A 21,232-nucleotide genomic window follows, 5' to 3' on the forward strand; every position below is an offset into this window, starting at 1 on the left:
TTTGCAGAATTTCTACTGCTAAGCTATACAACAGTGTTATTCCCCAGTTTCCTTAAAGGCAGTGACTGAGATACTATTTCTGTGACTTGTCACATCCATATAGTGGCATAATCATTACTATATTAAAGTATATAACATCTCTCTAGCCCCCAAATTTCCTTATTTCTTTGGAGTAAACTTTTTCCTGCCTGCAGTGTCGGGGTATTAGTGATACTTTTCCTTCTACATTTATATTTTTTTCTATTTATAATGTCATGAAAATAGCCTTTTACATTTTAGTTTCCTTCACTTAGCATAAAACAGTTGAAGTTTATTCATGTTGTACATATCTATAGTTATACACTATGTGTCTATACTTTTATAGTTGATTAGTTGATAATTTTTATAGAAGGAAATTATCAAAAAAAAATAGACGTAGAACAGTAAACATTAGAACTGACTAAGGTCAAACACCTATACATCCAGATTGCATGAGACAGACGTAGTTGGCGCCTGTTGTCCAGACATGCTTTTTCATAATACCTCCTTCCATTTCTATCAGTGTCTTGGTTTGGATAGTAAATTATTTAGTTAATCCAAAGGTGGCAGGACAAGATATGGTCATACTTCATAAGCTTTCTGGTGGTGGTCAATTTGTTTTCTAAAGCACTAAATCATACATATTTATGTTTTGTGTAAATGCTGAGTGTTAATAGCAATAATGTATATAATCTCACTTTGATCTTCATAATAACATTTATATTTTACATTTGAGAAAATAGATTCAGAATAGAAGATCCTCCAAACTTATGAACTAGAAGATCTCTTTATTCCAAATCTATATATGTATTCACACCTGTTACGGGAGGCAGTATAGTTTATTAGTTAAGTTTATAAACAGTAGAAAGAGAATCCCTAGAATCCAGCCCCAACTCTTTGCATTTTTGCTGTTGATTTAAGGGCAAATTCACCGCTCATCTATACAAAAAAAAAGTACAAAGGTATGTATTTATGTGTAAGTGTATGCATAGAGAGGTCAATGCTTGGCATCCAGCAGGTTTCTTAAAAGATTATTTAACGTCGATGAAGTGGTACACTTCCTTCCCAGCTCCTCCTCCTCTCCTTTAAAAAAAGCAGGGGCTCCTCATTTGTATTTCCTCTTTTTTGAGGGGTTATTGCTTGTAGCCCAAGCTGGTCTTACACTTGCTCTATAGTAGAAGATGACTTTGAACTCCTGATCTTCCTGCTGCTGCCTCTTAAATCCTGGAACTATAGTTATGATCCATTGTTCCTGGCTTCTCACCCTTCAAAATAATAAGAAATGAAAGGTACCCCCGATAGTATGATACCTGATAATGAGGGAGTTCCCTGCTAAGATAGTTTAGTATACATATATGAATCAGCCCCAAAACTATGGTAGCCAAGACTGGTTATCACAGAACTAAATAACATAATTGAATGTCTCAGAACCTTTTAGGTATACTAGATTTCCAATAAATACTTTAACATGCAATATAACCAGGTTAACTTGAACAGAGTAAGGCATCCTTAAAATGTATATAATTTAAACATGCCTTTGTCAGGGTTTTATTGCTGTGATGAAACACCATGACCAATAAGCAAGTTAGGGAGGAAAGGGTTTCTTTGGCTTACACTTCCACATTGCTGTTCATCGCCAAAGGAAATCCGGACCGGAACTCAAACAGAGCAGAAACCTGATACAGAGGCCATGGAAGGAGTGCTGCTTATGGCTTGCTTCCCCTGGCTTGTTCAGCCTGCCTTTTTATAGAGCCCAGGATTATCAGCCCAGGTGTGGCTCCACCCACAGTATCCCCATTGATTACTAATTGAGAAAATGCCCTACAGTTGGATCTCATGGAGGCATTTTCTCAACTGAGGCTCCTTTCTCTGTGAGGACTTTTTTGTGTCAAGATGATATACAAATTTAGCCAGTACAAAACATAACCTGAGAAGTTCTGTATTAGTAGTTTCTCCATGAACACTATAGTTGTTTTTATGTAGGATGATTTATAGGGACTAGGAGAAAATCCGTAGTGGAAAAAAGAACTAATTATTCTTACAGTACTTTTTTTAAAATGCTCATTTATTTATTTCATGTATGAGAGTTTACTGTAACTGTCTTCAGACAAATCAGAAGAGGGCATCAGATTCCATTAAGATGGTTTGTCAGCCATCATGTGGTTGCTGGGATTGAACTCAAGACCTCTGGAAGAGTAGTCAGTGCTCTTAACTGCTGATCATCTCTTCAGCCCAATTCTACAGTATTTTAGACTTGAAGTGATGGGATTCTTTCTGATAGTAGAAAAGGGAAATCAGAACATATTTTGATGGAAGATTCAAGAAGTCTTAGTGGCTTGGTGAAAGGAAAGAAATAAGAATAAAAATAACCCCAGATTTCCAGTCGGGGTTATTAGTAATTGGTTGTTAGTAATTCAAGTATGATAGGACATGCTATTATTGAACTGACAGTTGAAGAGATTTGTTTTAGACATATTGATTAAAAAATAGTGGTGAATGGGGAAGCCAATTGGGTATAGAAAAAGTTACAGGAGAGCCTAGATCAAGAAAAGTAACTGAACCTGTGAAAACCTGCACCCTTAATGTTCATGTAGAGAGGAAAGCATTGTTGAAGGAAAAGTGACTCAGAGAAGGGTCAGCAGAGTTGTGTTGGAGGTGTGTGGAGGATCATGAAATGGTGAAATTGCTGACTAGTGATGAAAGAGTAGCCTTAACATTGGCCTTAGGGCTCTCCATGAACAACGACTGCTAAAAGGTCTCTGGTAGGGGTTTTTGTTTTATTTATTGCAGTGGGGAAAGTAATTTGTTTTTCTTTTTCATTTTTCATTTCTTTTATTCTTTGTTATTATTTGGTTTGGTTTTGTCTTGTTTTGCCTTTTGAGACAGTCTTACTATGTAGTCCAGGCTGGCCTTGAGCTCACACTCCAGACTGCTATGATTACAGACTGTCATGTCACTATTCCTCGCTCCCATATAGTTTTAAGCAACAGACAGTAACGTTGATAGATTTCACATGAGAGAACAGAATAAGGCAAAACTGTAAACGGTTAAAGACCAGTTGAAAGCTAAAAAGCACTCATTGTAGAAATTTGGCAGGAAAGGAGAACAGAAAGAGTATAGGAGCTGATAGAGAAACTGGAGCATGCTTGAAAGCAGGCACAGAGGAATCAGTTCAAAGGGAGAAATCAAGGAGAAAAAAAATGAAGCAAGTGGACAGAAGTAAGAAAATTAGATTATGTTGTCCTAATTTTGGAAAAGTTAAAAAGGACTGTTTTCATTTAAAAAAAAAATCATTCTTTTAGAAAATAGAAAAGCCTGTAAGTTATTGAGAAGATGGCCCGTAGTCCCTCCAGCAATAACTGTAATTAAATCTTTAGTTTGTTGTTTTATAATGCTTGGGATTGAACTTGGAGCCTCAAGCATGCTAGGCAAGCACTCTACCTTAGAGCGATGTCTCCATCCCCAATCAAGTTTGGTAATTTCTTTTTAGGTTTTTAACTAATTAAGTGTACTTTTAAACAGATTTTTAACATAAAAATCCATAGAGTACATGGAGTATTTTACTCTAGTTATACATTTTGTGTTGTTGATCAGGTTACACATATCTATCTCCTCCAGCACTTACCCATTTCCTTAGGGTAAAAATATTCAGAATTTCTTCTGCTTGACTTTTGAGATACATAGTACATAATTGTTCCCTACATCCACTGTGCTGTACTCTGACATCCCAGAGTCATTTGCTTTTTTCGTATCTCATGCCTATTGATCTGTCCAGGTCATCCTTGTGCTCTCAACTTCTCTAAGGTCAGCTTCAGTAGATTCCACATAGGAGATTATAAATTACTTGTCCTTTTATCCCTGGTTTATTTCACTTACAAAAATCTCTGTTTCTGTACAGGTGTCAGACGTTGTAAGATTCCATCCTCTGTAGTATTCTGTTGCTTGTATTTACCACATTTTCTTTATCTATTCATTCACTAATAAACAGGTTATTTCCATTTCCTGGCTATTTTGAATAGTGCTACAGTACACAGAGAAGTACAGTTATCTATGGCAAACTGAATTATTTAAGTTATGTTAGCTTGCCACTGATGTGACAGAATACCTGAGAAACCTTCCTGAAAAAGCAAAAATTTATTTGGCTCAGTTTCAGAGGTTGTATGTAGGTCATGATTACTTGACTCCATTGCTGTGGTCCTGTTGCAAGACAGGACATTTTGGTCTTCAGAGCCTTGGAGAGCAAAGCTGTCTATTTCACTGTGACCAAGAAGAAAGAAGACGGGAGTGACCAGGGGCTAAGAGATAAGTATGCTGCCAGTGACCTACTTCCTCTTGACTCCACAGTAGGCCCTATCTCCTTCCACACAGAAGACTTTCGGGGACATTCTAGGTCCAAACTGCAAAAAGATTCAGGGCCCATTCTTAATTGAGCTGCTTGGTTTTCTTTTTCTTTTTGCTATTGCAGTTTTGGAGTTCCTTATTATTCTGAATATTAGCTCCTCGTCAGATTATATAATTTGCAAATATTTTCTCCTATTCTTTAGGTTGTCTCTCTGATGAATGCTTCTTTTGTGCAAAAACTTTTTGATTTGGTGTAATCTTACTTGTCTTTTTCTGTTCTTGTTTCATTTAGGGGTGAAGATTAATAGAACTTTTAAAAATAAAATAAATATTAGCTAGGGTTCTCTAAGGGAACAGCATTGATAGAATGGATATATACGGGACTTATTCGAGTGCCTTCCAGGCTGTGGTGTAAGTAATCCAACTACAAATGTCTTTAGAGAGAAAGGCAAAAGATCCGGCCATTGTGTGGTCCACGGGACTGGATTTCTCAAGAGTGCCAATCTGGCGCTCTAGTCTCGGAGGCTGCCATCTTCAATCTCTTGGAATCCTAGGAAGTAAGTTCTAATACCAGCAAAGGAATGTCTCAAAAACAGGATAGAGGAACTTGCCAGTGAGAGTCAAGGTACACAGGCAAAAGCAAGTTTTCTTCTGTGTCATTTTATGCCACCTGAAAGTATGTCCCACATTTAGGGTGAGTCTTCTCCACTCATTGATCCAATCAAGAAAATCTCTGAGAAAGCATGTCCAATTGCTTGGGTTTTAATTGATTACAGATCTAGTCAATTTGATAACCAAGATTAACCATCACACCAGGATTATATAGTACGTTGTTTTCTATACTGTTTTAATAGGCTTTTGTTGTTATTTTTAAAATTATTAAGTTTTATGGCTGTAGAGATTCAGACTCAGGGCCTGTGCACGCTTGGCAAGCACAGAACCACAAAGTACACTCTCTAATGCTCTCTGCTTTAAAAAACCAATTTTTAGAAATTGTGCTTTTTAGGACATTCTCTGGAAGTGATTTGTTTTTGTTTTTGTTTTGTTTTGTTTTTTGAGTCTGTGTACAAATGGACTCTTCTGCCTTCTGGGATTATACGACAAGGTGATCAAATGGATAAGGCATTGCATTACTGAACTTATTTCTTGCTTATGTATTTTATTATTATAGGGCAGTGATTTTTTTTTTTAAATCCAATTAAAATTAGTTAAGAGGGAGGAGGGAAGGAAGATGGAAAAAGGTGGTGGCTAAAACCCATTTTTATCCTCATGACTTGGAGATAACTACATGTGGAAGGAATTCTTGTATAAGGAGAAGCATGTCTTTCTCAACAGCTTGTTCTGTTTTGGTAGAGAAATTGCCTAGTTGAATTACCAAGTTAAAGTCAATGTGAATAGTCAATATAGTATATGAATGTAAAGAGAAAGCTAACATGATCTTGAACTGTCCCAGCATGTTTCATTCCTGTATAATGAGTCTCTTTTGTTGTTGTAAGAAGGCAGGGAATATCTGAACACTTTGAGCTGTTTAATCTCTTGGTTTGGCAGCCATTATAAGAGTATATGAATGGAGCCCTTTTTTCTTTGAGGTAGAAGACAGCTACTATGTAAAGAGAAATCATTCCAAGAGCTTCATTTTTATGGTATTGTTTTTCTCAAGCAAGCTGCTGACCGAAGGCATTGTATTATTGTAAGAAAATGTTTGCTGTATCTGATATTTAGAAGTTGTACATAATGTTAGAATAGCTGTCCCTTCTTTGCTTTTATTCTTTTGGGACTATGCTTATTTTGTTCTTTGCTTATTAAGAGTTTTTTTTTTTTTAATGAGTCTTCAGTCATTTCAGATTCTTCTCTTTTTGTGTCTTATCAAATAGAACTTCAAAAACCCATAGAGAACTTGAAACTAGTTTCAGTAGCATTCCTAAGTGCCTTTGGGGGAGAAGGACAACTCTATATTATGGCTCTAGAAAGATGCAATTATTAAATGCATGAGAAATAGGTAAAACAGAATGTGTAGCTTGCAAAGCCTTTATAACAAGTCTTTGTCTTATAATTTTAATAATTCCCTTTATAAAGCCTTATTGTGATATAAAGTATACACCATGAAACTTTTAAATGTGCAATTCACTGATTGTAAGGACAGAATAGAACATTCTCTGGTCCCAATAGATCTTTAGAGCATTTCTGTCACTGAAAAACTTTGTGCCCCTGTGTAGTTTCTTTCATTCCTACTCCAGCTTGAGAAGTAACAAACAATTGGTTTTCTGTCTATGTATTTTATTTCATATAAATGGAATTCTTTCACAAGATGTGTCACGGTCTCTCGTACTTACTGTACTGTTCCTATGTATGCTGAGTTGTGAGTACTTAATTCCTTTTGCTGCTTACTAGTGTTCTATATAGATATGCCACATTGTATTTGTTGACCAGGTGCTAAACATTCCAGTGTTTGTATCTCTTAGCTGTGCTCAGTATTTGCACACAAAATTTTGTATAAATACGTTTCCTTCCCTTTCAATAAATATATAGGAGTGGATTTGTATTTAATTTTAAGAAACTGCTTGAGCTCACACTGAGAGAGCCCTTGCCTTGCATGCATATCACCCTGGATGTTCATCCCCAATACTGACAAAGGGAGGGAGACCATGTCATGTTACCTTATATAATGTCTGAAAGCCCTAGGTTCTTCATATCTTTCTCAGCACTTATTTTTTTTTTTTCTTTGTTCTTTTTTTTCGGAGCTGGGGACTGAACCCAGGGCCTTGCGCTTCCTAGGTAAGCGCTCTACCACTGAGCTAAATCCCCAGCCCCCTCAGCACTTATTTTTGTCCTTATTTTATAGCTATCTAGTGAGTGTAAAATAGTATTTCGTGTAGTTTTGTTTTTTTTCTAATTATTAGTGTCTTTCAGTTTAAAAAGTGTTACATGTGTGATTGGGATGTATGTAGCTCCTCGAACACTTACCCATTTCCTTAAGGTAAAAATGTTCAGAATTTCTTCTGCTTGACTTTTGAGATACACAGTACGTAATTGTTACCTACATTCACTCTGCTGTACATCCCAGAACTTTGTATCTCATACCTACCTACAACTTAGAGCCTATTGGTCTGCCCAGGTCATCTTTCTGCTCTCAACTTCTGTAAGGTCAACTTTAGTAGATTCCACATAGGAAATTATAAGTTGCTTGCCCTTTTGTCCCTGATTTATTTCATTTACAAAACCCTATTTCTATACAGATGTCATAAGATTTCATCCTCTGTTTTGATGCTTTAAGGTATGCCATTTCTTTCTGATTCTTTCTGCCAGTTCTGTCTCTGTCTCTCTCTCTGTCTCTCTGTCTCTCTCTGTCTCTCTCTCTCTCTCTGTCTCTCTGTCTCTCTCTCTCTCTGTCTCTCTCTCTCTCTCTCTCTCTCTCTCTCTCTCTCTCTCTCTCTCTCTTACTCTTTCTCTCATTTAATGGGTACCCAGTATTTATTGTTTTTTTGAGACAGAATTTCTCTATTAACCCTAGAACTTGCATTGTAGACCAGGCTGGCCTCAAACTCAGAGATCTGTCTACCTCTGCATCTTGAGTGTGGTGGTTAAAGATATGTGCCACCACACCAACCCAGTTTTTATTTTAACGCCATTTTGTTTTTGTGAATACTTTTCTTCTAAGCTTTCTAACCTGTTCTAGTACAGATTGGAAAATCCCTTCCCATCTCTCCTGTTAGAATCTATTTATCTTGTGTTATTGTTTTTCATTATTACTATTGGAAAGGAATTTGTTTTGAACTGTGAATGATTATCATGCTCACATTTGACTAACTAGGATGTTGTAAATTGCCTGAATTTGAGGGGAAGGAGAGTGGTTTTGTTTTGTTTGTTTTGTTTTGAGATAGGGTCTCTTTGTGTCCTGAAACTAACTATGTAAACCAAGTTGGCCTCCAACTCAGAGATTCCTGCCTCTGCTTTTCAGTGTGCTGGGATTAAAAGTGTATGTATGCCACCACACCTGGTCATGGTACCTTCTCTAGTTTTTCATAATTCTCTGAATTTGAAGGTGATGTACCTTCTATGTCTGCTTTCATTCATTATGGTGACTCAGGTGAAGCCCTTTTATCTAGAAATTTATGTTCTCCAATTCTGTATAGTTTTCTTAAATCTTCTCATTGGTTTCTAATTAGTCTCTCTATTCTTCTGTGTACTTCCCTTTTGTTTCAATATTGGTTCCTCTAAGCCTACATTCTGATTCTTTTTATCATTTGCTTGAATGTTCTGGAAGATATCCTCAGATTTGTCTTTCAACTTACGTTGAGGTTTAGTTTTGTTTGGTTTTTTGTTTTATTTTGTTTTTTAAGTTTTCATTGTGTTTGGGTGTTTTGCCTGCATGTATGTCTGTGCACCACAGGCATACAGTGTCCACCAAGGCCAGAAGAGGGTGTCCGATTCCTTGTAACTGGAATTGCAGACCATGTGAGCGACTATGTGGATGCTAGAAATTAAACCCAGGTCATTGGATGAGCTGCCAGTGCTCTGAAGTGCTGAGCCATTTCTATATTCCCATCTATTTGAGGGTTTTTGTTGTTTTGGTTTGGTTTGGTTTGGTTTTTGGTCTTAATATAGCTTGTTTATGATTTCTAACAACAGTTTTACTGCTTTTGGGGTTTTTTTGTTGTTGTTGTTGTTTTTTTTTGTTTTTTTTCTTTTTTGTTTTTTTTGTTTTTTTTGTTTTTTTTTTGAGACAAGCTTTCACTTTATACCCCCTGATTGGCATTAAACCTAAAGAGATCTTGTCTGTTCCTGCTCTCAAATATGGGATTATAGGCATAAGCTACCACTCATTGTGACTCACTCAGTTTGTGTGTGTGTGTGTGTGTGTCTGTGTGTCTGTGTGGTTTTGTTAGCTTCGACAGATAAGTACCACTGTAAACAACATACAGGAACTAGTGTGGCCACTTTGACTGTCATTGTATCAGTATTTTAATGGGATTTGTGTGTGTGCCCACAGGTTTGTATGTATGTATGATTTACTGTGGGACTGGTCAGAGTTCCTAAAGAAACATCTTTTGTGCTCTTCTTGGACTGTATATGAGTTTGATTGCAAGCCTTCGTAAGTCAAGTGGAAGAAAGAAGATAAAGGGATTTGAAATTTAGTATGTAAAAACTTGGGTTTACATTTTTCATAGAATAAAATTGTAGTCCTGGCATGTGTTTGTAACCCTGATAGTCAGGAGGCCTGGGGAATATGAAGCCAGTCTAGGCTACAAAATAAAACATATAAAGCAAGCAAACAATAAAAAAGACTTTGGCCTTTAACTGGGATGGGGAAGAGATTTTTATCAACCTAACTGCCTTAAATGTATATATTCAGTCAGTGTATTTGACTCTTTTGGGGGGAGGGGTGTTACCTTTCTCCTGACTTCTTGATGTCTTTGACAGTGCCAGTTTCTAAACTTTTGGGCATTCTGCTTTTCATGTTAATTTGCTGATTTAGAATTTTATTATGTATGTTTAAATTGAAATACAGAATTTCATGTGTGTTATGTTGAAAAGACCTACCAAGTTAGTTACCACTTGGCTTTGCAGTTTCTAAATTGTTGCTCTTATCTCTTCTTTTTCTCCAGAATGGTAATATTATGTTTTTAAAAACCTCTTTTCTCATTTTAATGATGTTTTAGAATGACAGAAGTAATTGGACGTACTTAGTTCATAATACTGGCTGTCCTAGAACTTGATCTATAGACCAGGCTGGCCTTGAACTCAGAACTCAGAACTCAGAACCTGCCCCTGCCTCCTGAGTGCTAGGATTAAAAGCATGCACCACCACTGCCTGGCTAGACTGATGTCTTTAACTGAAGATATCCATCCTTCCTCCCTTCCTTCCTCCCTCCCTCCCTTCCTTCCTTTCTTTAAAATAAGGCTGATATTATAGAGACCCTTTGATCTAGCGTCTGTGGTTTTGTCTTGCCTTGTTTCTCACTCTACAGCAGAACAGCCTCCAGACTAAGCTTTAGCTCATAAGAAGTTGAAGAGTCTTTATTTCCTGGGATACTATATGTTGTGCTTTTTCTGTGTTTTGGTTTTAGAAGTATTTAAAACAAGACTTATATTTGTATTTCTAGAGTTTAGGAGGCAATGGCAAAGTTGGAACATTGAGTTTCAAGTCAACCTGTACTAATTACTGTCTCAGGAAAACAATGATCTGTGTATTACAGATTTGTGTACACACACACAAACACACACACACAAAGTATTTTTTTTTTTTTACCATTAAGCCTCCTTTATACAGCACAGAGCTGTTAATATAGTGCATATACATGCTATGAAAGATTGGACTCTTTGGTTTTTTAAATTTTCTATTATTTTTATTTTGTTTAGGCACTTAAGAGATTATGGCATTTGATACTCACCATGTTAAAAAACGGAACTTCTCTAATAGTATTGATCTTCCTAGAAAGAGGATCTCTAATTTTACCAGTAAGAACATGAAGGAGGTAAGTTTGATAGTTTAAACTATCAGATCTGTTTAATGTCTTAGATTAAGTGGAATTAATGAACTAAAATTAATATAATTATACTTATTATATTTCTGAAGCTATAAGAAAGTTTTGGCAAATATACTGTTTATATAAACTGTGAAATAAATGTTTTAGTTGAAAGGAACTTAGAGATGCATTTTGTTCATTGAAAGATTGATTAACAATGAAATAGCTTTTTAAACCACATTAGACTCGAACTGACAAATTATAAACACCCTTTAAGTTCAGTATATGACTGGTATTGTTTAAAAAAAGAAAGAAAATATGTTGCTTTGCCAAGCATACCAAAATACAATAGTGTACCTAATGTTTGAAAACATGAGGTTAGGACAAAGAAAACATTGGCCCAAAAAATACGTATTGAGTTTTACATGCATTATTAACGTCAGTCATAAAGTTTACATAACTCTACTAAAAACTGAATGTGAACCACTGTTTGCTTTGGTTTTCAGGTTAAGATATCTCCAAAACAGTTGGCTGCGTACATAAGTAGGTAAGAGCGTCTTTAAAGTCTGTGGGAAATAATGAAGATAGTTAGAGAAGACATAATACTGAAGGTAGTTATGGAATCATAAGACAAGGAAATACTCTTTTTATTGTAATTATAGTTAACATGTATCAAACAGTTCCTCTGTGCTGGGCTCTGCACTAATGTATCAGCATTTCTGTTCCCCACATAAATGCCATCCTTCTTAAACAGTGACAGGAGCACTCACAGTCAGAGGACATACGTGATTTTCTCAGGGTCATAGCCAAAAAGTCATAAAAATGGCATGCACTCCTAGAGTTACTGAGCGCTGAATGCAGCTTTCTAAACCACTTGTATCCAAGTTGTGACCTGGTCCTTGAAACCCAGCAGGGACTGTGTGAAATCCTTGTTCACCTTGTCCATTTCTGCTTTTCCAAGGGTACAGTAGGAGCTGTTCAGAAATAGTGTAATATTAAATAACAGCAGACAGAGACAGAAGTGAGAGTACAGTGTCTTTTGTTAAACTGAGAATTAGAGGTTGATAAAAATGGGAAACAGCTATTTCTGTAGTCTGTTTGTTCAGAAAAATGTGCTTCTTTTGGTAAAATATTCTATGATAGTGTGTTTCTTAGCTTCCTAGTACCGTGACTTTTTATAAGCAGGAAATGTTTTGGGGGCCATTGTGCCTAGATTCCTAGTACTTGGGAAACTGAGACAGCAGAATTGTGAATGAAAGCTTGACCTTAGCCACAGGGTGAGAGGCCCTGTTTGAGGAAAAACATTTCTTTTGGCTCATGGTTTCAGAACTTTAGTCTCTGACTTGTTGCCTGTGGGTCTGTGATGAGGCAGTCCATTGTGGTGAGAGAGAACTGCTTCTCTGTGGTGGTAAGGAAGCAAAAAGTAAAACTACTAATAATCCCCAAAGCGTCTGGAAACTTGTACTCTAAGGTTTGTTTGTTGTGGTCTTTCATACAAAATTAAATGTTCCAGCTTAAAATATATGTAAAATATCTAAATGTGAATAATTTTTTATGTACTAGAAAATGTGTTAGCTTTTTAGAAAAAAGCTTAGATATCTGAAAAGTTTTCCTATTTTTGTGTTTCCACAGCCTTTAATGTTTTATTTTAAATTATAGAAACTATTATGCCCTTTTGTTTTCATTTTGTATAGCTTGCCACATTTTTATTGCCTTCCAGATAATTTATTACTTTTATTTTCCTCTTCAAATTAAGTTAATTTTTTGAATTATTTTCTTCTAATTTTAGTGGATTACAATTGCAAAATGTAACCGATTAAAATTTTCACTTAAAAATTCTCTTTGCTTTTTCTTTTCTTCTTTTTTTTTTACTTAAATTCTTTTTACAGAACAGTTGGACAAGCAGTGAAAAGCCCAGATAAGCTGCGCAAGGTACTCTACCACAGAAAGTTAGTTCGTCATTCATTCCCAAATCCTTGTTACAGAACTAAGCAGTCCCCTAAAAGTGGGGGCTGTGACATGGCAAATAAAGAAAATGAACTGGCTTGTGCAGGCCATCTACCTGAAAATTTACGCCATGACAGTCGGACATTTGTCATTAACACCAGTGATTCTGGGTCTTCACAGACAGAAAACCCATCATCAAAATATAGTGGTTTCTTTTCTGAGGTAAGTCCGTTTTAGCTCAGCTTTATTCCTGTTGTACTACTAGGTTGCTTTGTTTAGGTTTTGATTTCTTGTTTTTCCCCCTTGTGTTATTCTATTAGCGGATAACCACTCATTGAATGCATGTGTATTTGAATTGTGTTGTCTGCCTAAGACAGTTGTACAGATGAACCCCGTCTCTGACAGCATCTGAAATAGAATGGAGGGGAAAGAGACATTTTACCTTAAAAAGTAGATCACTGAAACCTGTTACCTAGTCAGTTTCACTGGATTCTTAGACCTTCAGTGGGGACTTGATTCAGCAAACCTGCTTCTAAGTCTTTTAACTGTAAAATTAGCCCTAAGGAAAGTAACTATACAAATGTATGGGTTTACATACATTACAGCGTTTACAAACAGTTTTAATAGAAAAATCAGAAATAATCTGAATAAATGGTGATATATAAAGACTAAAAATATGTTACTATTTTTTGTTAAGTGAAGTCCATATGTATTGTCGCATTGAAAATGCCCATGGATTCATATATTCATGTATAAGCAAAAGGAAAGCTTTTTTAAAATAAAATTTTAGACTTTTTGGTATGTTACTATATATGTACCTATTTGTCATTGTCTAAAGCATGATTTGGGAAGACACATTCCAGTTTAGTAGCTGTAATTGCTTGTGGAGAGTAAGGTCAGATAATTTTGCCAGTAGGGTATTCACTTTTTGCCTTAGGTAGTTTTGGACTAAAGTTTTCATAACAGGATTGCATTATAGATGGCACATTTGTCATGTTTGTGACAGGACCACAGCCCAGTCTGTGCTTTCCTCTCTCGTGCTGCTCATTTGATAATTACTAGCCTATGTGCTTCCCTTTTCTCTGTGTCCATATCCATAAAGTTCACCTAGAAATAACTTACTGGATAAACTACTGGGATTTTGAAAAAACAGTAGCAAGGAGGGAGGAGAGAAAAAGTAGAATTTGCTCACATCATTCACTGTATTCAACTGTAAATTACAGTATAAGAAGTTACCTGTGCATAGTTTAAGGCTGTGTCTACCAGACCATTTTCATTTTAAAAAAAAGTCTGTGTCATGTTTCATGGTTTTTTAACAGATTAGATGATTGCCTTTCAGGTTTCTCAGGACCATGAGACAATGGCCCAAGTTCTATTCAGCAGGAATTTGAGATTGAATGTAGCTTTGACTTTCTGGAGAAAGAGAAGTGTTAGTGAACTTGTAGCTTATTTAGTGAGGTGAGTATGATGTTTTGTTTCTGTTTAACATGGGTAATTTTTAATGAGATATGAAAAGTGTCTTTTGAGGAAGTTTTTATTAGTTAAGATGTAAACATTGTATTTAGTGTCCATAGAGACTCTATAGTTTAAATTACATCCATCACCAGTTTAAGTGTAATGAGGGTACAGAAAACTTGTCAGATTAAACAAGCTGTTGCTTTTTCTGGTTACAATTCTATTCTTATCTGTAAAACTAAATATGGGAAACCTGCCATTTGAAAAAAATCCTCTCTGGGAATCTTAAGCATCACCCTCCCCATCGTATTTAAGCCTCTGAAGTACTACCTTACTGAGTGATGCCTACTCCATGCCTCACTGAGTACCTTCTTGAAAAAGATGCGCTTCATCCCGCATGTCGTTTTCTATGCCTCCTACACCCACTCAGGCACTGGAAAGCAAGCCCTGTCTCTGTTTCCCCTTTGTGTCCTCAGTACTTGACTCATGATAAATGCCGAAGTTATTTGTTGAATATCAGATGCCTCGAGAGGAGGATGGAGATTATAATGTGAATGACTAAGGACACTAAGCAATGGTATCTGTCTTGTACTCACAGGATAGAAGACCTTGGAGTTGTGGTAGATTGCCTTCCTGTTCTAACCAATAGGTAAATGCAGTAATTTTTTTTCCAGAAAAAAAAAAAAAAAGCTTTAAAGAAAAACAAATTTTAATCAGTTCGTATTTTATAATTTTTAGTTTACAGGAAGAAAAGCAATGTATCTCTCTTGGCTGCTGTGTAGACTTATTTCCTCTAGTAAAGTCTTTACTTCAAAGCAGATTTGAAGAGTAAGTGCTAATTTAAATCTCAGCTTCCTTTTTCTCTTTCAACATTCTTGATTTTTCTGTTTTGTGAGTACATGGTAGGAGACTGAGCTCCTGTACGTTTGGGAAATACATAATACCTGTTTTGGTAATTTTAATTAAAACACCTTCACTACACTTTATTTATTGTGACAGTGGGGTAGGAGAGCACCTTCTAGAAGTTGGTTCTCCATCCACCTTGTGAATTCAGATTTACTGTTTGTCAGCTTTGGGCTCAGATTCATTTACCCACTGAGCCCTTTTCTCCAGCCCTATTTCTGTTTCCAAGGCCTTTCCGAAAGGATCTAAGAACAGCTATGTAGTTTCTATGGCTTTTGAATAGATCATGAAAGCAGTAACATATATTTTTTTAAGGGGAGTGATTGGCGTATATCTGCGGGAACTTTGGGGGTATAGTCATTGTTATAGGCTTATAAAACATTTACATTTTGTCACAATATTTTATTTCAGATATGTAATTGTTGGCTTAAACTGGCTTCAAGCAGTAATAAAAAGGTGGTGGTCAGAACTCTCATCTAAATCAGAAATTATAAGTGATGGGTAAGTATAACTTTAAAGATAATTTGTGCTGGACTTTCTATGGAAAAGTATCTTAATTAAACAAAGTAATGAGTTTATTCCGTGATCATCATTGTATAATTTTATTTCCTTCATTTTTAGAGAAATATTAAATAGGTACTTTATGTTTTTGAAAAACCATGCAGAGTCCCATAACTCCTTTTATCTCTGCTGCCAGAACCTTACCTTTTATTTTATGTTTTGTTTTGTGACACTCTCACTGTGTGTCTTCAGCCCCAACATCCTCGGTGCTGATGTGAGACAGCATACCTATCTGAGCCCTTCCCTCAGGAGGGGTAACAGCACAGCAGTGGCGTAACCTCTCCAAGCACTGTACCAGGAAGGGAGAAGAAAGAAGCAGCCCTTGGTGTAGTAAGGAACGGAAATATCCTGACAGGTCTCTGAACATAGTTACAATCGGCATGATTTGACTATTGCCTTAACTTGAAAATGTGTGAGGAGTCTCCCAAATGAACTGAACTCAAGCCAGGCATGGTGGAACACGCCTATAATCCCAGCACTGGGAAGGCCAAGGCAGGAAGAATACAAGTTTGAGGCTAGCGTAGGCTGCAGAGCAAGACTCTGTATTTTTTTTTTTTAAAGGAACAAAGAAACAAAAAGCCAGATGGTGTTGAAAACAATACAGTCTCTCCCCTAATTCCCTCTTAAATTCCATAACCTTTGTAGACTCAACAAAATTTTCCACTTCATACCCAAGAAAGTTGTCCACTTGGTACAAATGCCTGCTTGCTGTCTCATCTACTTTGACAACCAAATATCTATGAATTTCTGTCTGGCACGGCATATACCATTTTAAGAAGTTGCTTGATTTTAGTATATGGTTTTCTACTGATACAAATAAATTAAAACCAAGTCTTTATCTTACTGTTGGCTTTCTTGTTTTTCTTTCTTTCTTTTTTTTTTCCCTTCAGAAATATTAAGATTTTAAAGCAACAGTTGAATGGATTATGGGAACAGGAAAACCATCTTACCTTGGTTCCAGGATATACTGGTAATATAGCTAAGGTAATCTATATTTGTAATTTAAGAGTGATACATGAATTTAATATTGATCTATATTGATACGCTTATCTCTTACAGGAAAAAGGCACATTGCTAGTTGGGATTTTAATATTTAAACTTTTAGAGGTCATTGATAGTTGATGATTGCAGAAAGAATTGGTGGTAAGAAGTATTTCCACCTTACTGCTGGGCGTTTGCTGTCTGAGTAGTTATTTGCTGGGAAAAAAAGACATTGTATGGTTTAAGGAAATGTTTACGTCGCTGGCTCATGAGGTTTTCTTGGACATCTATGTAAAAAGAAACACATGAGATTGAGCATTAACTACATCACTGTGTGATTGTACACACATTTCCCTGACCTCTACCCCATCCCATTTCCCCCTCCCTACCTGACCTCTTTGTCTTTGTTTTTGCTGAGACAGTTTTACTATGGAGCCTGACTGGCCTGGAATTTGCTATGTAGGCTAGGCTGACCTCAAAGTCACAGAAATCTGCCTGCCTTTGCCTCCCAAGTTCTGGGATTAAAGCCTCATAAACAGTTCTGTTTTTCTGAAGTTGTTTGTTGCTTACAGTTTTAAAGTATATATAACACATTACTGTGAAGACTTTAGTAGAGCTCAAAGCATTGTTTGCCTAACATTTTGATTTTTTTTTTTTTTTTTTTTTTTTTAATGTTACTGAGACAGGTCTGTATAGTTAGGGCTATCCATATGTTACTGTGAAGCCCATACTGGTGCTAAGATCACCATTCTCTTGCCTCACTTGATCTCAAGTGCCGAGATCAGAGGAGTGTGCTGCCTGCCTGGTTAACTTAAATTGTCTTTTTATTAAAAAGGAAAAGCTTTCTTATAAACATAGCCTTAAGATACTATGGTGATAATGAAAATTGTCAAGTAACTACAGTTTCAATGTAAAGTCTATAGTAAAATTTTTACTATATCAGCCCCCAAATATGTTGCTTTAAAAGTAAATGTTTTCAGGGAGCAATGAGCAAAATGTAAAGTGAATAAGAAAAAAAACATTGAAAGCTATACATCATAAACAATTAAAAATAAATGTTTTCTTTGACACATTCATGTGCATAGTGCACTCTGGTCATACTGATCTTATCCTCCCACTACCTTCAGTCACCCTTCCTCTCCCAAGTTCCCATTCCACTTTTATATCTTTTTGATTCTTGTTTCTTGAGATAGGTTTCTCTTATATAGTCTTGGCTGTGCAGGAACTCGCTCTGTAGTTCCTTGAACTCACAAAGATCTGCCTGTCTCAGCCTTCCAAGTGCTGGGATTAAAGGCAGGTGTCACCTTGCCCAGCTTACTTTTATATCTTCTTACCTTGTTTTTGTTTTTGTTTTATGAGCTATCCACTGGGGCATAAGTAAGCGGCTGTGGCACTAAAAACAATGGCTTCCTCTCCCACAGCAGTCAGTCCCTGACTACTCCACTACACCATTTGTTTTTCTCCAGGTTAAAAATCAGAGCAGATGATTTTAGAGTGGGGAGTGGATCTGGAGAGGACATCTCAAGGTCTCCTTCTTACAGGGGACCTGGCCTCTCTTTAGTACACACATTACATTTCAAAGCATTCTATCACTTCAGTTCCAAGAGAGTCCGTGTCCTCCTCTGGCTTCTTTGGTAGTATGCATACTTGTGGTGCACATACATATGAGCAGACGAACACTCATACACATAAAATAAAAATAATTATTTTTAAAAATAAGGTGAAATTGTCAAACTGTGCCTTGGGCTTTGGTTTATATAGCACTTATAGAATTTCTGCACATGTTAACTACAAGGCAGAGTTGTTGAAGCACAGAAACCAGAACACTCACTTAGTATTTGCTCAATGTTATTGAACATGCACTGTGTTCGAGGACCTGTGATAAACAAATGCATAGAGAAATTTTGAATAAAACCTCTTCTTTTTAAAGCTTTCAAAGGAAACTGGGGCAAATTAAGAAACAAACAGAAAAGAAGGCAGGTTTTGTGTGTGTGTGTGTGTGTGTGTGTGTTTGCTTTATTAACTAATGGGACGTTTCTTTCATCCTTTAAGGACGTAGATGCTTATTTATTACAGCTGCAGTGAGAGATTTCATCTTCTCAAGAGTGTTTGGTTATTCAGACAGCGCTGGATTACATGATTTCCAAAAGTAGGTCTCTTCGGAGAACCGAGAACTGTGGAAGAAGTAAAACCATTTTTTTCTTTTAAAAAGCCAGATAATAAAACCACTAATGAAATCCTAACAATCTACTTCACATTGAAGTGGAAATATCCAGAAGGAGCAGCTTCAGCTTCAATGAGGTGAAAGTGCACTATGAAGACTGTTTGCCTTTGCTGTGTGCAGATTTTACGTGGCCATTTGGTAGCGTTGTTTAAGAACTACTGGGTCTTAACTCAGTCCTGCATAAGAATATGATTTATAGTATGCAAAAATAAGACAGGACTTATTACCAGGAACTATAAAGACCAATCACTAAGATTTTTATTGTGTTTTATGAAGAAACACTTAAATGTGTGCAGCTATTTTCTTCTGTTGAAAAGACTTCGAAAATTTAAAACATCATAGTAAGTAATATTAAAACTTTTTGTCCACACTGATACTGTGTACAAATGCCTTAATTATTGATAAGCCAATGTGTTATGATACCAATATCTCTTTTTTAAAAAAAATCAAAAGCAACCATGCTTCTGGCATAATAAAATCATGGAATTAAATCAGGGGTTTACATTCATGTAGAATGTTATTGAAATATATTCGACACCATTTTTTTAAACTTGTGAAATTTTTAGCATCTCTGATTTTTTTTTGCCAGAATCTTCATGTTATGTTTGTATGTATGTGTCATTCTTATATAAAGAAAAAAGGTGAATATGTATTTGTATGAATGTTTAACTGGAAATGTCCAGGGAGTTGGCTAATTTATATTCACTTTTTATTGTAAATAGAGTTCTAATATTTTTCATTTCTGTAACATTTAAACTTCCTTTGAGTAAATATACTAAATATTTCTATTTTTTGCTTTTTTAATTCTAATTTTATATGAGATCTAAATGTGTTCTGAGAAGTTCCATACAATGTTTCAGAATTGTTTACAGTTAATGCTGACATTGTATTTTATGTTCCAACACAGCGCGTCACTACCTCCTCTAATGGTTAGTATGAAATCCCAGCAAACTATATGCAAGCTTTTTTGTGTTTTGTTTTTTACTATGACTATTTGAAACATCAGTGTACTCACTTCTGGAATGTCTTAACAATCGTACCTGTCTTAGACGGAATTGCAGTTAACTACTACTCCTGTTGGCCATTCATCGTCTTTAATAAGGCTTGCAAACTTCCAGAAAAGATAAGACTTCCTCTTCATATCCAATGTACATTTTAGAACTCAAACAGTGACTACTGAGAAGCCTCCCCAGCATCTTTTCTTGCTGTAGAGATGTTGAAAGTGTTACTTTTCACTGAATTCTGTTTTGTATAGCTATTACTCCAGATATCTATGTATACCACAGATGAACATCCATTGTAGTAATTAATTATTATATCATCAGATAAGAGTCATTCCAGATGACTGCGTTTTTATGATTGTGAGGTGAGGTATGTAAGAAGTCATTTTTCAGGATGCGGGAATTTCATAAATCTCCGTCATCCTGAAACCTTAAGATGAGAACTACAGCCTTTCTTTCTTCTTAGTCCTTTAGTTTTCACTGTCATATTGAACCGTTTGGGCAGGTTAATGCGGTTTGGTTGGAGTGTGATGCTAATGAGACTAAGGATTTGAATCTGATCCTTCTAAATTCATTAACTTCTCACATACACAAAGAAATTCCATGATTTCTGATTGCATATTTTCTTCAGTATCCACTCAATAAATTCAATTTGTGATCACAAAGAATGTGGTGTGCATAGTTTACTTTTCAAAAAGAAATAAAATGATTGATTTGTATGATAGTATAGATTTCCAGGTTTGAAAAGAAAGTATTCAAAATAAGACCTAACATACCTTATAATTTTTTAGTTGCACAATATCAAATAATATGGATCAGATTATTGACTAACCAGTATCTTTAAAAAAAAAAAAAAAGTCAAAGTTCAAGTAAATGAAGTCTCAATAGAAATTAAGTATAGTAAGAAGCAATACTATTGTTTTAACAGAATTCTTAGGCCTAAATATGTCTGTTGACATTGTAATATGGCATGCTCCATTTTTACACTCAGGGCAATGAAAGAAGCAGCCTTACCTCACAGCACACATTTGAGTTCTGTTCTGGGCCTGTGCACCTCAGCTACTGAGTGGTGGTGACCTTAAGCTCCTTAAGGATTTTTGAACATTTCTGTTACTATTAAAGTCTTTTCTTAGGATAGAGTCATCTCTATCAAAAAGCTGAAGAACATATTAGGGCCACTCACTGTGTTGTCCTACTTCAGGTAGGACATTTACCGTATCAGTTGTTTGCTTGTTACTGCGCTGTTAAATAGAATACCATACTGGAGTTGCCCAAGGTCTCTGTGCCTTTTCAGTTTTCTGTACTCTGGTAACTTGGCGGGTTTAGGGGCAGCT

The 21,232-nt window shown here is 36.0% G+C and overlaps 1 protein-coding gene across 1 annotated transcript in view; it reads left to right on the forward strand.

Annotated features, from left to right (window-relative positions):
* The window catches only part of Katnbl1 (katanin regulatory subunit B1 like 1), a 39,582-nt gene extending 19,016 nt beyond the window's left edge, over positions 1–20,566 (forward strand). The window contains exons 2-10 of the mRNA XM_032903881.1: positions 10,720–10,835; positions 11,333–11,373; positions 12,716–12,995; positions 14,113–14,231; positions 14,827–14,877; positions 14,967–15,056; positions 15,543–15,632; positions 16,583–16,676; positions 18,726–20,566. Coding sequence (XP_032759772.1) covers positions 10,734–10,835; positions 11,333–11,373; positions 12,716–12,995; positions 14,113–14,231; positions 14,827–14,877; positions 14,967–15,056; positions 15,543–15,632; positions 16,583–16,676; positions 18,726–18,758 — 900 coding nt within the window. The 5' untranslated portion in view covers positions 10,720–10,733 and the 3' untranslated portion in view covers positions 18,759–20,566. The remainder of the gene's footprint in view (positions 1–10,719; positions 10,836–11,332; positions 11,374–12,715; positions 12,996–14,112; positions 14,232–14,826; positions 14,878–14,966; positions 15,057–15,542; positions 15,633–16,582; positions 16,677–18,725) is intronic.
* The last annotated feature ends 666 nt before the right edge of the window (positions 20,567–21,232 follow it).

This window comes from Rattus rattus, chromosome 5, assembly GCF_011064425.1.
Source record: "Rattus rattus isolate New Zealand chromosome 5, Rrattus_CSIRO_v1, whole genome shotgun sequence".
NCBI lineage: Eukaryota > Metazoa > Chordata > Mammalia > Rodentia > Muridae > Rattus > Rattus rattus.